The sequence below is a fragment of the Phodopus roborovskii genome, unplaced genomic scaffold (genome assembly GCF_943737965.1).
Source record: "Phodopus roborovskii unplaced genomic scaffold, PHOROB, whole genome shotgun sequence".
Classification (NCBI taxonomy): domain Eukaryota; kingdom Metazoa; phylum Chordata; class Mammalia; order Rodentia; family Cricetidae; genus Phodopus; species Phodopus roborovskii.
Genome location: NW_026126603.1, coordinates 3,692,750 through 3,708,179, shown reverse-complemented (window position 1 = coordinate 3,708,179; position 15,430 = coordinate 3,692,750). Strand labels below are relative to the sequence as shown.

General features: G+C 41.5%; 1 protein-coding gene across 5 annotated transcripts; it reads right to left on the bottom strand.

Annotated features, from left to right (window-relative positions):
- Window positions 1-2,998: 2,998 nt before the first annotated feature.
- On the bottom strand, window positions 2,999-14,336 carry Znf330 (zinc finger protein 330). Of its 5 annotated transcripts, none has more exons than XM_051205812.1 (10): window positions 14,279-14,336; window positions 13,254-13,385; window positions 12,293-12,312; window positions 11,745-11,815; window positions 10,330-10,409; window positions 7,981-8,107; window positions 7,442-7,546; window positions 6,095-6,141; window positions 4,881-4,998; window positions 2,999-3,891 (listed from the first exon to the last, which is right to left on the bottom strand). In XM_051205812.1, exons 2-10 carry the CDS (start codon window positions 13,371-13,373, stop codon window positions 3,629-3,631), a joined length of 951 nt encoding a protein of 316 aa, XP_051061769.1. In that variant the 5' UTR covers window positions 13,374-13,385; window positions 14,279-14,336; the 3' UTR covers window positions 2,999-3,628. The 5 variants fall into 5 exon arrangements, with proteins under 5 accessions (XP_051061769.1, XP_051061768.1, XP_051061772.1 ...); XM_051205811.1 differs by lacking the exon at window positions 14,279-14,336 and adding an exon at window positions 13,486-13,509; XM_051205815.1 differs by lacking the exons at window positions 11,745-11,815; window positions 12,293-12,312.
- Between the last annotated feature and the right edge of the window lie 1,094 nt (window positions 14,337-15,430).

Below are 15,430 nucleotides of genomic sequence, written 5' to 3'. Positions count from 1 at the left end.
TTGCCTAAGAGGGGGATTGCTGGGTCCTGTGGTAAACTAATTCCCATTTTCCTGAGGAACTGCCATACTGATCTCCAAAATGGCTGTATGAGTTTGCACTCCCACCAGCAGAGGAGGAATGTTCCCCTTTATCCACATCCTCTCCAGCATGAGTTGTCATTGGTGTTTCAAATTTTAGCCATTCTGGCAGGAGTAAGATGGTATCTCAAAGTTGTTTTGATTTGCATTGATGAGAAGAGAGGGGGGGGGGAGAAGTAAAAGAGGGAGCCATTATAGGTTTGAAAAGAGAACTGATTCTAGAGAAATATCCAGAGACCTACAAGACTGACCCCAACTAACAATTTGAGCAACAGTGGAAAGACTACCATAAATGCCCTTCCCTGATGAGATTGATGACTAACTTATCCACCATCATAGAGCCCTCATCTAGTAGCTGATGGAAACAGAAGCAGACACCCACAACTGAACACTGAACTGAACTGGAATCCAGATGCAGAGAGAGAGGAAAAGACCAAGTTACAGAAACACATGAGACAACTGACCTGAACAAGGAGGAGCTAATGGGCCCCCAGACTGATAGCTGGGAATCCAGCATGGGACTGAGTCAGACACCCTGAACATGGGTTTCAGCTACAAGGCCTGGGCAGTCTAAGGGTCCTCAGACAGTAGAACCAGGATGTATCCTGGTGCACGATAGGACTTTGGGAGCACATTCCTCATGGAGGCATACTCCCTTAACTTAGAGACAGAAGAAAAGGCCTAGTCCCTACTCCAAATGACTTGACAGATTTAGATGACCCCTTCTGCAAGGCATCACCCTACATATTGAGTGGGGGGTGGGTGGGAGGGTGATGGGGGGGCATGAGAGGGTAGGAGAAAGGGAAAGAGGGAGGGAGAGGAAACTGGGATAGATATGTAAAATAAAAATATAAATAAATAAACTGAGTACCTCAGGTATTTTGTTACAATGATAAAAAACACAGGTGAGTTCTAGGGGCTCTATTCAGTATTCTACAAAGCCAGTAAACACATTCCGAGTTTAAATTTACCCAAAACTCATATATTGGTTATCTCTACCTTCACACTCACAGAAACAGGCTGTCAATATTGATGTAACTGTTATGTCTAACAGACACAAAGCCTCTTGTCTTTTCTTCATTGATAAAATTACTAGAAAGCCAGTGCAAATATAGAACCTCAGGGACTTTATTGGGGTGGTGGATTAATTATTAGTCATCATTACTATGACCAAATATTTGACAAGAAGCAAGAGTAGATTTACTTTGGTTCATGAGTTGAACCAAACAGAATGTTAACAGGTCCACTCTCAGCCTTCCTATCACTTTATAATTTTGCCCATTGACACAAGTGGTCTTCCTCTTGACTTGCCCATTTGTTTGGCCACTCAACTGTGTGCTAAGCTTCATAACCCTGAAGGTTATGCCTCCTTGGCTACTCTCACCTTGGCAGCCATTTTACTGCAACCCCCACTTGCAGCTTGGCCACCACCATTCTCTGCCTAACACTTCATCAGCATGATGAGTTTACATTTCCCTAGTAGCCACACTGACCTACAGAGTGCCTCCTAAACTTTGTCATTTGTGCATGTCCCTATGGCTTTCCTGAATGATGTCCAATGAACTTTCATGGGTAACATGATTATCTGGTGGATATTCCAGCCGAACAACTAATCAACTATAGCCTACACACTACATTAACCTTTCAAATGTTTTAACTGCATTTTTGTTTGTATGCAGGGCAGGGGGAAGGGAACGCATGTCACACACATGTGGAGATAGGAAGACAAACTGCCAAGAGTCAATCCTCTCCTTTCACCATGTGGGTCCCAGGGATTGAACTCAGGGCATCAGATTGGTGGCAAGTGAACCATCTTGCCAGCCCTGTCAATATTTTCTTTCCTTTCCCACCTACCTCAAATAGCCTGCCCAAATGGGTTATTGATTTTACCATGCTTATAGAAGTCATCCTGGTGATTAATTCAGGCCATCTCCCAGGATCCTAATCATAGTGTTAAATCCTCTAGCCAAATAACTCTATTGTGTAATCTAAGAGACCTGTAGCAGGGGGAAGTCAAAACATTAGTTTTATCTCCTGATGCTCTTCAGCAGTGTATCTCTAGCATATCTCTCTAGCTCTTTCCAATGAATGCTAATTCTTATAGCTCCTGTGTTCTCTTAGGTGTTTTACTTGAGCTCCAAGTAAAACTAGAAGGGCCAGCTGCCTGGGAAATGCTCTGCATTAGAACCAGTCTTCAACAGTATCCACATGCCTCAGTCTCATCTGTCAGGATTGCTCAGGTTTCCCAGGGTGTCCCAATCTTTGTGTGGCACATCCCTTTGGATTGACAAGACATGAAGTTTCTCTCCCATGAAACCAGAGGTCATCTGGCTCCCACACATAAGTTCTTACATTCCTCTAAAAACAATGACAGTTAATTGTCACCTAAATTTCCCCCAACTACCCATAATTCAGCAGTCCAGTACAGGCTCCCTTCTACCATGATTGTGGTTTCCAAGTGAAAGTCCCCTAAACTAATGCATCTGAAATCGGTCCCAGCTGATGGTGATACAGGGAAGGTTATGGCTCCTTTAGGAGGAACAACCCCGATACATCCCTGAAGACCTGGTTTTCCAGTCCCATCTCACTCCCTGTTCTTTCTGCTTCCTGAAGAAGCATGACAAGATGACCTATGTTCCTGCCACCTGAATACTTCTGGAACCACAGCCAAAATAAACCCTTTCTTTTTGCATTAGTACTTCATCACAGTGGCAGAAGAGAAGCTAAGATATCCTAGGTCACTGTTAATGCAAGTAGGAACCAGGTATCTTTGCCAGGGACCATTAGTTCCCCACTTATCACCAGTTGTGTCATATGATTAATCTCAGATTTTTGTTCCAATACTAGGTCAAAACTTTGCCAGTTAAATGCTTTCCAAAATAAGTTGATAAAACATACCAAGAACTCAATATCCAAAGTATTCAAGTATAATACTTTATTTTAAAAATGAGATTTCCTGGGTGAAACATCAGCAATACTAGTCCTGGCATTATGTGTATGAAAACAGCTAGATTTTATCAATCAGTGAGGCATTAACAAGCACTGGTGAGGACATACATTGTAAGAAAACAACACACACATCAACCACTAACACAGACATGACTACTTAAGATAGCATGAATAGTCAGTGAAAATTCAGAATATAACATGACTATCATTTTATGGAAACAAAAGAATACGGTAGTTTTACCCGTTACACTTTGTAAAATCAGATACATGAATTTATAAGCAGTGCTTTTAATAAAAACAGCAATTTAATTTCAAATAAATATATTTCCTTTCTATCCCTTTATCATGTATTTTATATGTAACTAACTGGCAAAACCTTCCAGATGATTGAAATTAGTGATAGTCCAATCCATGATACTCCATTTGCCTTACATTTAACCCATTTTCCATACACTAGAAGTCCAGTATCAGTTCCTATAAACCACCAGAATGTACCCTGGGCCTAGTATGACTAGCCTTTTGGACAAGGCCAAGGGAAGGGACATCTGAGCATCCTCATGATTCAGCCTGCTCTTCTCCAAAGTGCCAGCAGGAGCTGCTCCTAGTTCTCTTGCTCCTCATAGTGAGCATAGCCACTGGCATAGGTCCTTCCTAAGTTCAAATTAGTGAACAGATCTGACGACTCAGCATCCGAGTCCTTCCCATCCTCTTCCTCCTCTGCCTCTTCCTCCTCTTCCTCTTCCTCCTCCTGGTACCCAGGGTCTGCATACTTATCAGATGACAGGCTCTTCCAGTAAGCATCATACCCAGAGGCTCCATCTCCCTCCTCACCTCCAGGCTGCCGGCCAAATTTCAAGGAGCGAGCTACAAGAGACATCACAGACATGTCATCAATTATTGCAATGCTTACACATCAATATCATGAGATATATTGTTACACTAGTGCTTACTTTTATATGAGAAGGGAAATATTTTCCCACAGAAGTTTATAACAAATCACAAGTAAACAAGGCAAAAACCAAATCTCAGTGAACAGTAGTGTTTCCTGTATCAAACTGAAAAACTATCACACATTTTCCAAGGCTATAAAATCCCACTTGCATTATGACTATACATGTACCCTTTCAAAAAAAAAATGTGCGCGCACGCACACACACACACACACACACTCACTCACTCACCCACCCAGCCAGGGAGACAGTTCAGTCAATGTGATTGCAAGATATCTATCACCTTGACAGAATTTAGAATCACCTGGGAGAAAGGCCTCTGAGCATGCCTGGGGGGAATCTTCATTATGTTAATTGTGTGGGAAAATCCATGTTACTTGTGAGGAGACCATTGCCCCGGCAGGGATCCTAGACTACTTAGATCGGGGGAAAGCAAGCTCAACACTAGTATGCATTCACTATTCTCTGAATGTGGATGTATGAGCAGCTACTCCAACCTCCACTGTTTTGACTGGAACTTTTAGGCTTTCGTTAGTGTTTAAACACAGCAGCAGGAAAGAGCTGGAGGCCAGTAAAGTGCTTGCCACATATGCCAGAGGACACAATTTTGATCCCCAGGACCAACATAAAAAGTGAGAAGTGGTAGCACATGCTTATAACCCTAGCACTGTGGAGGCAGACACCAAAGGACTCCTGCCAGCCAGCCTAGCTTCTTAATCATCAAGTCTGGTACACACGAGAAACTGTCTCAATAGCCTTCTGAGGAATGGGGCCCAAAGTTCATCTCTGGTCTATATACACACACCATGCTACCACCACCTCCTGCCCACACACACACACAGAAAAGAAAAATAAACAGTGTGAAAGCCAACCACTCCACTGGCATCCTAAGAGCAGCCGTACTTGACATGCTGAGATCCTTTGTCTCCTGAGTTTCATGTCCACATTTTGGGCAAGGAGGTTGTTTCCCTTTTTCTTGCTTAAACACCTTGCTCCTTGTATGCTCATCACAGAAACAAGCCTGTAGAGGAGAAGCAGAAATAAGCCAATGTTTTAATTTAAAAGATATAAAAGATGACATTCAATACTGCATGAAAATTTTGACAGCTTTGTTTGAGGCAGAGCTGAGAATTGGACTGAGACTCATTACATGCTCTTGACTTCAATTTCTTAAAGGGAAATGGATTTTGCCAAGACTGTTCTGAAACAAGACCAACACAAGGCAGACACACAGAGGGTAACATGGAAAGTGGCTTATCTACTTATTCATATTTCAGGTCCTTGAATAATAGAATGGTGGGTAATCAGCTCATCTTCAGAGGATACCACCACCCAAGTAAGGAGTGGAAAGAAAATGTCAAGGCCCTAACTAAGTACTAGAGAGATGCAGACGGCCACTGAGCACAGTGGGACCTTAGCTGACATCAGGAGGTGAATAGGGTAAAATGAGCAAAAACAGACATGTTCTAAGCAATAGAAATAATATAGACAGCTAAAAGCTCCACCGAAGGCCATTCTGTGTCACTCAGTAGAACAGGAAAAGAAGTAAGACAGAGTACCAACAAGAAAGGCAAAAAACCAGAAATGCTTCTGAGATAAATAAGAAAGTTATCTGGTGATCTTTGTCCAACAGGAATTCCAGAGGCAGCCTGAAGAGACATAATGAATTCCTCTAAGCAGGAACAATGTAATCCACACCCCCAATATTCTGGTCACAAGGCTCTCTACAAACATAACGCTCAAAAAACATTTGACTGGGACCCTGGGGACATGAGGTAGAGGCAAGTATCATAAGAAGTTGGTGACCAATGGAAAACCACTTAAGTCACTGACTTCCATGCCACAATCTCAAATCTAAAAGAAGTAGGCCAACATGGCAATGTAGGCCAGTACCCTCAATATTCAGGATGTGGGAGCAGCAGTAGATTTACTGTGAATTCAAGCCAGCCTGAACCATACAGCCTACTGTCAATTAACGAGTTCATTAATTAATTAAAGAAAATAAAAGGCCACACAAGTTTTAAGTTCCATATATATTAGTGCTGTAAGCATCTGGGTCTAGGGTAAGGGTACATGTACTAAAATCAGCTTCTAAATGGAACAGCAAGAAAGCACACCTTACATCGCAGACACGAATGCTGGCCAAGTCGATTGCAGGAAACACCTGTGAGAGACAAGAGTCATCTTAAAATCCAGCCAGTTATTCAGGCCTTGCACATTACTTCTGTCACTTAGGAACCACTGGGCACTCTGTCAGTGGCATCATAACCTAATTAATTGCTGACCTGCAGGGCTCAAGTACTATTAACATACATACAAAGCACCCATGCTTCCTCCACAAAGAATTTCATTTCTATTCTACACATTCTGCAAAGCCTGGGGGGGGTGGGGGTGGGAACATGTAATATACTTTGAAACACTCTTGTGGAAATTTCTATGCAAATACTGAATTATATATACAGAATACAGTACATATCTTAGATCAGCGACTTAACAACTAAAATCTGTAGATGACTGACAGAATTAGCATCTCCCCCAGAATAAGATTCATACAATGGAAGTAAGTAACTGAGGATGGCCATCTTTTCCCTAGGACAGTCAATACCAGGCATCATAGAGTAATACTTTACATATACTCTCATTTCTATTACTATTAACCCAGTCAGTCACACTGGTTCTCTACTGGGAAATGCAGAATTGTGGGTGCAAATGCCAGGAAGCCTAAGTCCCTGCACTGTCAGCCATGTGCAAGGAAGGAGCACTTACTGAGGCACTGAAAGAGAGGAGAGGGCTGGGCTTGCTTGGAATATGTGGTGAAAGAAAATGGCCCCAAAGGGAGTGGCACTATTAGGAGGTGTGGCCTTGTTAAAGTAGGCCAGTTGTCTTGTTAAAGGAAGTGTGTCACCGTGGAGGCAGCTTTGAGGTCTCAAACATGCTCAAGCCAATCCCAATGAGACAGACCACTTCCTGTTGCCTATACAAGATGTAGAACTCTCAGCTATCTCCCCAGCACCATGTCCACCTGCATGCTGCCATGTCCCACCATGGAGATAATGGACTGACCATCTCATCTGACTGTAAACCTCCCAATTAAATGTTTTCCTTTATAAGAGGTCATGGTGTCTCTTCACAGCAAGAGAAATCATAACCAAGACAGTATAGGAACCTAAAAGTGAAAATGCCAGTTGGTACACAATAAGATACCAATGTCTGATCAAGGCCACAAAAAGAACTGCTCAGCCAATATACCACTATTATCCCCAGAGTAATTTCAGAGTTAATGTTTGGGGTTTCTTTTCCATAAACACAACACACACACACACACACACACACACACACACACACACACACACACACACATATTAAGCAGCAGCATAAAAGAACTTATTCTTTTTAAATTAAGTTTTACATTTACACTACTCAGAATCCTAGGTCCAGAACAGCTAAAAAAAAAAACAACTTACATTTAAATGTTTCTGCTTCTAAAACTTGGCAGCTGGCTTGATGCTCAAACTGATCATCTTCACAAAGAAAATTATGACAAAATGAACAGCTGAATATTCTGCCTCCTGTGAGAATAAAGTAAAATTCATGAATGTAACAGGGCAAACATTTAATAACTTTAAACATTCTTACTCAGATAACTTGCCAAAGATAGCAACTAATTTCAGAAGTATATCAAAATTTATTGGCAACAGCTAAAATAAAACTGGTGACATACTTCAAACTGAACCATTAAACTGTGGGCCTCTACTACCTCTTGCCCACTTACACAACAGTCACAGGCTCAAGAGAGCCTGCCTGCCCTCCCCCAAACCCCCTCTCTACCTGCTTGGGTGAACAGTACTAGCACTTACTAATACTGTTGGTTCAATCTCTTTCCAACTAAATTACTGAAATTATACCAGTGGTTAAGAGCTGAAAGAATCTACATGGAAAAATAATCACAGGCAAGCTAGCATTTACTCGCAACTAGGTTTAATGTTTGCACCCAATCACTCACCATGGTCCCATACCCCTCGTTCACATTCCACACACTCTGCATCAGTGAGTGGGCAGGCACAGGCATGGGTGCTAAGACACTTCCTCCCATGGCAAACCCAAGCTTCACAGAAGTCACATATTGCACCCTGCAACAAAGAAACAAGAGCTCTAGATCAGCTACCACATAACCACTGCAAACACTAAGGCTGCTACAAAACAAGCAAAGGAACAAAAGGCAGCAAGCAGGAGGAACAATTCTGACTTGTGAAAACCAGGTGTAGAAGCTTATATTTCTCCTTGATCAGACACTATCCTAGCAAGAAAGAAGGAACTAACAACTAGGTAATCCAGAAGACTTTAAAGCAGAGAACTCGTCCCCCAGCCCCCCACACATACCTGAGGGGAAAGTGATTAAAGGCACAGAAAGAACAAGCAAAGAACTCATGCCTGAGAGAACAAGGTTGTCCCACAGAAAAAAAAAAAAAAAAAAAAAAACCCAGATTATATACATAAAGCCTAACAGAAAGTAATTGGAACAAGAAGAATAAATCACATAGCAGAATATAACAAAACCCATAGTTCATAGTTAAATTAATATCTTTTAGTGAAAAAGAACAAAATACAACAAATAATCTACATATTTTTATTCATGGCTGTGGTAGAATATTAAGTTGTGTGACTTCTGTTTATGCTGCATTTAACTCTGTGAAGCTGTGATTCTTTGCCTGTCTAAAACGCCCGAGGGTCTAAAGAGCTGAACAAGCAATAGCAAGGCAGGAGCAAGGACAGGTGGGGCTGGCAGGCAGAGAGAATAAATAGGAGAAACCAGAAAGGAGGAACAAGAGAGCAGGAGGAGGACATTAGGGGCCAGTCATCCAGTCACCAATTCATCCAGCTACATAGCAATTCATGGTGTAGGAGTAAGATGAACAGGAAAAGTCCAGAGGCAAAAGGAAGATGGGATAATTTAAGAAAAGCTGGCAAGCAACAAGCCAAGCTAAGGCTGGGCATTCATAAGCAGTAATAAGACTCCGTGTGTGATTTAACTGGGAGTTGGATGGTGGGCCCCTTCAAAGAGCCAAAAAATATACACGGCACTAAATTCCTTCTAAAATCCTAACTAGTAAAGACAATGTATAACTAACAGGTACTTTTTGTCAAATTTACATTAAAAAAATTAACCTTAAGTTCTTCTGAAACTTATTTTACCAAAGACTTAAATGTTGGAGAAGGTCTTACAACTCAGAGAATTTATTTTGTGAAGCCTGTTTAACACTTAGAAAGGTACAATGGTACCTTTAGTTGGTACCAACTAAAATTACAAAGAAGGCACTGCTATTTAGGGGGAAAAGATGAGCTTCAACCTTCCTGGCTAGTTTTCCTAGAGCTCAAAGATGCTATTCACTCCGCCAAAGGAGATCAACCTCACCCAGATGCAGATATTACACGCTGCTACAGTGACTGTCTTTGCAATTTTTGCCCACTGGTGACATAAGTGCTATGGGAGTAACCAACCATTCTTACTTGAATTTAAGGCCTATTCCAGTACCTATCACCTGGCATTATCATCAGGACCAAAAGTGACCTGTGTCTTCATAGATCATAGGTCACACTACTATTACTATGCTAAATGGTCACAGAATGAAAACGACTTATTGCTATATGCATAGATCAATGCATCTCTCAGACATCAGAGAAGCTTCTTTTCTTGCAATAAATAGAAAAGACCAAAGACTGGTCAATACGCAGAGGCAGGAGACTGTAGAGTGCAGAAAGATACCTATGATATAAGCCAACCTCCAAGGCTCAGGGATCTCTATCAAAGACAGGGTTGAAAAGCCAGAAGTGATAGAAGACCATGAAGAAATAAAAAGAAGTATACCCAGACACAACAGGGCGGTCGTGCACAGGAAAAAAAAAAAAAAAAAAATCATTCCAACTTCTTACAGCAGGTACGAAACCTGTGCAAGAAGCTCAAAGCCAGCAAGATCCCTGACTGGGTGTGAGTGGTGAGCACAAAGTCCTAACCCTAGCTGAGAAGCTATTGGTATTTGACAGATTCTGGAAGTGGAAGAGTCAACTTTTTTTTTAAGGGTGTGACCCCTGTAAGCTGAACATTTCCAGGGAAGGTCTTACACCTATTTGGGCAACATAAATTGGACTCAATGAGTTAAAATAAAAAACAGAACACAAAGTTGGATGGATACAGAGATGGAGATGGATCTGGGAAGAAGAGGTGGAGGCTAATATGATCTCAATATATGTAATTCTCAAGGAATAAGTAAAAATTACTTTTAAAATGCATTAAAATACCAGTTAAAATTACTTTATCTTGGAAATTTACACTAAGATATGACAAGCAGCTTACCACCATAGCAAGTCCAGTACTGTATACACCAGCATGCTTGATGACACAGTCTGAAGACTTCATCATGCACTTTGTTTTTCCTGGTTAAAAAGAAATATATAATACTGTTAGCCCTACAAACTAATACATACAAGAAAGTGTTCATTAATTCCTCTTTGATCTAGCCCAAGTGCCTCTGGAAGTAATATTTTAAAAAATTAAAAAATGAAACCAGTGTATTTTCTCATACCTGAGTATAACCTCCTGACATTAAAAATTTATTAATCCATAAAATCTGTTAAATAATTTATTTTCAATATACTAATTCATGCTTGTAATGAAATCAAATTTCCATGTTATATATTATAATCTATGATCACTTTGACAGTTTCAAATCTTATGAACTTCAAGTGAACCAAAACATTATAAAAAGCACACCTTAAGATAAACCACATAAAAACAGCCTGGCTTGGACTTACCAGTTATTTCTTATCAAAAGACATACCAAATGATTAAGGACCCTAATTGCTCCACTTAAGTTTATCCAAATATAAAAATCACAACAGCCTGGAAAGATGCCCAGCTACAAATTACCAACCCCAACCCTGCCAAGAAATCTGTTCATTATATCAAGATTAGTGACAACATATTAACTGCCCATCAGACTACAGAATAATGGGACACAAGACAAACAGAAGATGCTTGGTTTGCCGGTATGTTGTTTCCTGAGAAGCAAAGAGAGATAAAGGCATTGGGGAGAAAGAGAGACTAACACAGGAAAACAGCTACCAACTGTTCCGAGTCTAATGCAAGTATAAGAGTCTGCAATAGAAAATGCATCAGTACACAGTTCTATAAAGTCCAAGCCTAGAGACAGACAACACAGGGCTTGACTTTTCCACTTCCACAAACTCGTTTTCTCACCCCGCATTCATTTGCATTTAGTACAACAAAGGCAGGTGAGTGTTTTACCTACAGGTTTCTCTTTTTCACTAACTGCAGACCTGAACTAATGACCTTCTGGAAAACTAGAACTATACTAGAAATATTCCCTATGTAGCCCTGATTATTAGCTTGCTGCTCTACACAAGCACATATCAATGGGCACCCCCAAACTGCTCTATTTAAAGAGGGTATTTGTTCAAAAGGAACACTAAAGTAAATCTGAGTAAAGGTGACTAGGCTCCCTAAGGCAAGTCTTTACTAACACAAAGATGTCCCCGAGATGAGAGTAACATGGCAAAGACTGCAACACTCAGTGTGGGTGTCTTCTTATCAGACATGTTAGCATGGTGACAGCCTGTGGAGACCACTGAGGAAACACTAATCAAAATAATTTAGTTTTATTTTGAATTATTTTAGGGAAATAGCTCCACTTATACTTAACTGCCAGACAAACATTTGATAAAGACATGCCTTCATAGTTGTATACTTACCACACTGGGCACAAATTGGTAACTTCTGAACAGAATTACAAAAATAGCAAAATGCTCTATTCTTCTGCCGCCTTGTCATGTAAAACAAAAATTTTAAATAGGGTCAATTTCAGATAAAGGAGAGACCACTTTATTGCTGTGCTGGTTAGTTTCTGTCAACTCCACACAAACTAATCTGTGAGGAAGGAGCATTGGCTGAGGAACTGCCTCCATCAGACTGGCCTGTGGGCAATGTCTGTGGAGCATTTTCTCAACTGCTAACTGATGGAGGAGGACCTACCGCGGGCAGTGCCATCACTGGCAGGTAGTCCTGGGTTGTCTAAGAGAGGTAGCTGAACTTGAGGCTGGAGGCAAGCCAGACAGCAGCATTCCTCCATGGTCTCTGCAACAGTTCCAGCCCCAAGGTTCCTGCCTTGAGCTCCTGCCCTGGCTTCCCTCAGTGATGTAAGACAAAATAAGCTGTTTCCTCCCAAAGTTTTATATCACAACAACAAAAAGCACACAAGGACAGTTTCATACAGAAGGAAAAAGAAATAAAGAAAATTTACCTCTGACACTTGTCACATTCCTGTAAAATTTAAACAGAACATTAATTTTCTGCTGACTGAAAATGGAAATTTTGCTTACATTAGAAAGACTATTTCTTTCCCATATTAAAATGTAACTGGTTCTATACCCCAAATTCCAGCTCTAGCCAAGTGTGGAAGCTTTTGTACTCACTCCACTAGCAAAGGTAAACAAACACGTTACACTGTGATCCACGATGGAAGAACCCTTATTACAAAAGATGTTTGACACACTGGATGGATGTGCTTTTGATTGTCCCTCAGACTATCACACCCTTTCTCTGTCTCTCTTGTCCCTCAGTCTATCACGCCCTCTCTTTTTTTCCTGCTACTTGGAATTATTACTCTAGTGAACTACTTTTCCCTAAGGTTAAATTTTGTTTCTGCCATTTACAAACAAACAAGTCCTACAGACACCAGGGAATTCTACAAACTTATAAAGGAGGCACTTTATGAGTCATCAATATACAAAGTCCATGCACATTATTTGTTCCAAGGAATAATAAACATCTGCTAAATTAAGTCTTGTAAATAAAGCATTTCAAACAGCCACACATTTTCAGGACCAAGCTACTTAACATAGACAAAATTAGTTACGAAAATGGGATATATGTAGAAATCAGGGCACTCAAGCAAGAGAGAGCAAAGAGTGAAAAACACTGAAAGTGATGGAAACCCAGTGAGTAAGATAAACTGAGTTAAAAGAATTCAGAAAAGCTGGAGCCTCCTTGTCATCAACAGTATACAAGGTAATAAGCCAGGCTTTATAAATAATATGCAATCTAACAACAACAACAAAAAAATCATTGTTACACAAAAAATAGTGAACATGCCTCTAACAGGTTTCACATGCTGTAAACACATGGGAAAACTAGAGTTGATAATTTTCTCAGATTTTACACATGGTACTATATAGTTTTTCTTTGTTTTAAAACGCTCTTACCATTGAAGCATTGCATGGGTGCTTGGCTAAGTCTACAGTACTCCGTGATGCTCTGAGCTGTTTCTCCCGCTCTCTGCGGTTCTCTGCCTTCTTCCGGGCACCAGTCTTCTTTTTCGGCATTTTCCTCTCTTTCTAAATAAGAAAACAGAAAAGCTGTTAATTGCCAGGCTCTCTTAAAAAGTATTTATTCTCTCCTTAAGCAGTAAACTCAGCCCTTCAATTTTAAACTCACCTCTATCATTTTTACACTGAAACATGTCCAAAGCCTTTAGGCAACATGCACACACACTATTGCAGCCAAAGGCTTCTAAACTAAGATTTTGCACTACCAAACAACTCTAAAACAGCACGGGTATTTTATATATATATATATATATATAAAAAAAAAAAACCCACACACACAGTATTTGACAGTACACTCTGGACTAGATAAAATTTAAATAAAAATCCAGCAAGCCAATCACTGACTGCAAAGCCAACCCATTTTCTTTGACTAGATTATGAACCACAGTAGCTTTCACTGCCTGTCGCAGTGTAGCAATTTTAACCAGCCAGATGCTTCGGAGTTTGTTCTCATACACACATACCTTACAAAACTGGTTTTCAGAACTCAGAAAAACTACAGTATAGAAAAATCAGGGTTCTATTTCCTTATTCCATAACCCTATCCTCTGGATCTGGCAGTCCTAAGCGAATCATCGTGGCCAAACCACCGGCTTTCTGTATTTAAAGACTGGGGCGTGTGGCTGAATGACATGAGTGACAACGGACGACCTTCTCTACCCACTGAGCCATCTCAGACCTATTTTTCTTTTTTTAATGGCGAACTTGTTTCTGCCAAGACGTGGAAGTTCTTTCTGCTCAAGCTTGAACTCTAGCAGCAACAGAGCCGCACTGGCTTGCGGGGTTCTGGGAGGCCTGGAGGCGGGGAGACGCACGCGGCTCGCCACCGCCATCCGCCCGCGGGTCCTCACGCTCGCCCGGCCCACCCACGCCGCCCGGCCTCGCGGGGACGCGCCGCTCACCGCAGTGGTCGAAGACGCAGCGGCGAGGCCGACCCGAGGGCCAGAACTCGGGGAGACCCGTCCGAGACGCCGAAAGGCAGAGGCGGAACGTTTCCGAAACTGGAAGCGAGACCGGACGTCCTCTCACGTCAGAGCGCCCAGACTGTACACGTCACCGGAAGAATCCGTCTGCCCCGCCCACCTCTGTTTGCTCCGCCCTGACCGCGCCCCCTCCCGCAGGAATGTGGGGGGGGGGCGATAACTCGCCTTCCTGGAAGTAAAGAGCTCAGGATCTCAAGGCCCTTGGTGTCTTATTCTGATTTTATTCTCTTACTGAGAATTGAGAACTCCACAAGGAAGAGAAAGAACTCACAAAAAAGTTTGAGAGAAAGAGAAAAATGAATTTACTAGCAACTTTTACGTATTCATTTGAAACACTTTCCACTCTGTGACCCTGACAAGCTTCCCATCTCACGGTTTTTTTTTTTTTCTTTATTGTTTTCTGACTCTTATAATGAATGGAAGCCTGACCTTAAACCCATAGCCCTACTGACTCTGCCTCTCAGCACTGGGATTATAGGCATGCTCACCAGAGGCCGAATTTTCTTGGTTGTCTCACAACTCCCATGTTCTGAGATCTGAATTGTCTTTCTCTCTTGCTTGCGCTCTGCTGTGTGCATTCTGTTCCTTTGTGACCAAATCATCCCACATTCTCTGCTCTGTGGCTGAGATCTGACTACATTCTCCCACGAGACTGCCTGCTTTAAATAACCCCGAGAAGGAAACACACTGCTTTCTCTCTTCCCTTCCTCTGGGGAGGAGGTCCTTAACCTTGCTCCCAGTCTGTCGCCTTCTATACTTGAGTGTAGCTTTTTCATACTCAGCCATATTTCTGCCTGTATTCACATTCACATAGCAGTGGAGGACTTGTCATTTTCATCTCTGTATTTCTTTATCCTGTATTTCATTGACTATCTCCTTTGCTACACTCCAGGAACTCACTTTGACGACCACACCTTGAACCTTATCTCCATCAGTAAAATCTAAATTCTAATGTCTTAGCTTACTAGCCTCCTATCATTGCCTCAATTTTCAATTTTCCTCCCTCAGTTTTCCTTGTTACTGAGGACTTCAAATCTCTCTGTTCTGTATTCTCCTGATTGGCCATCCTAT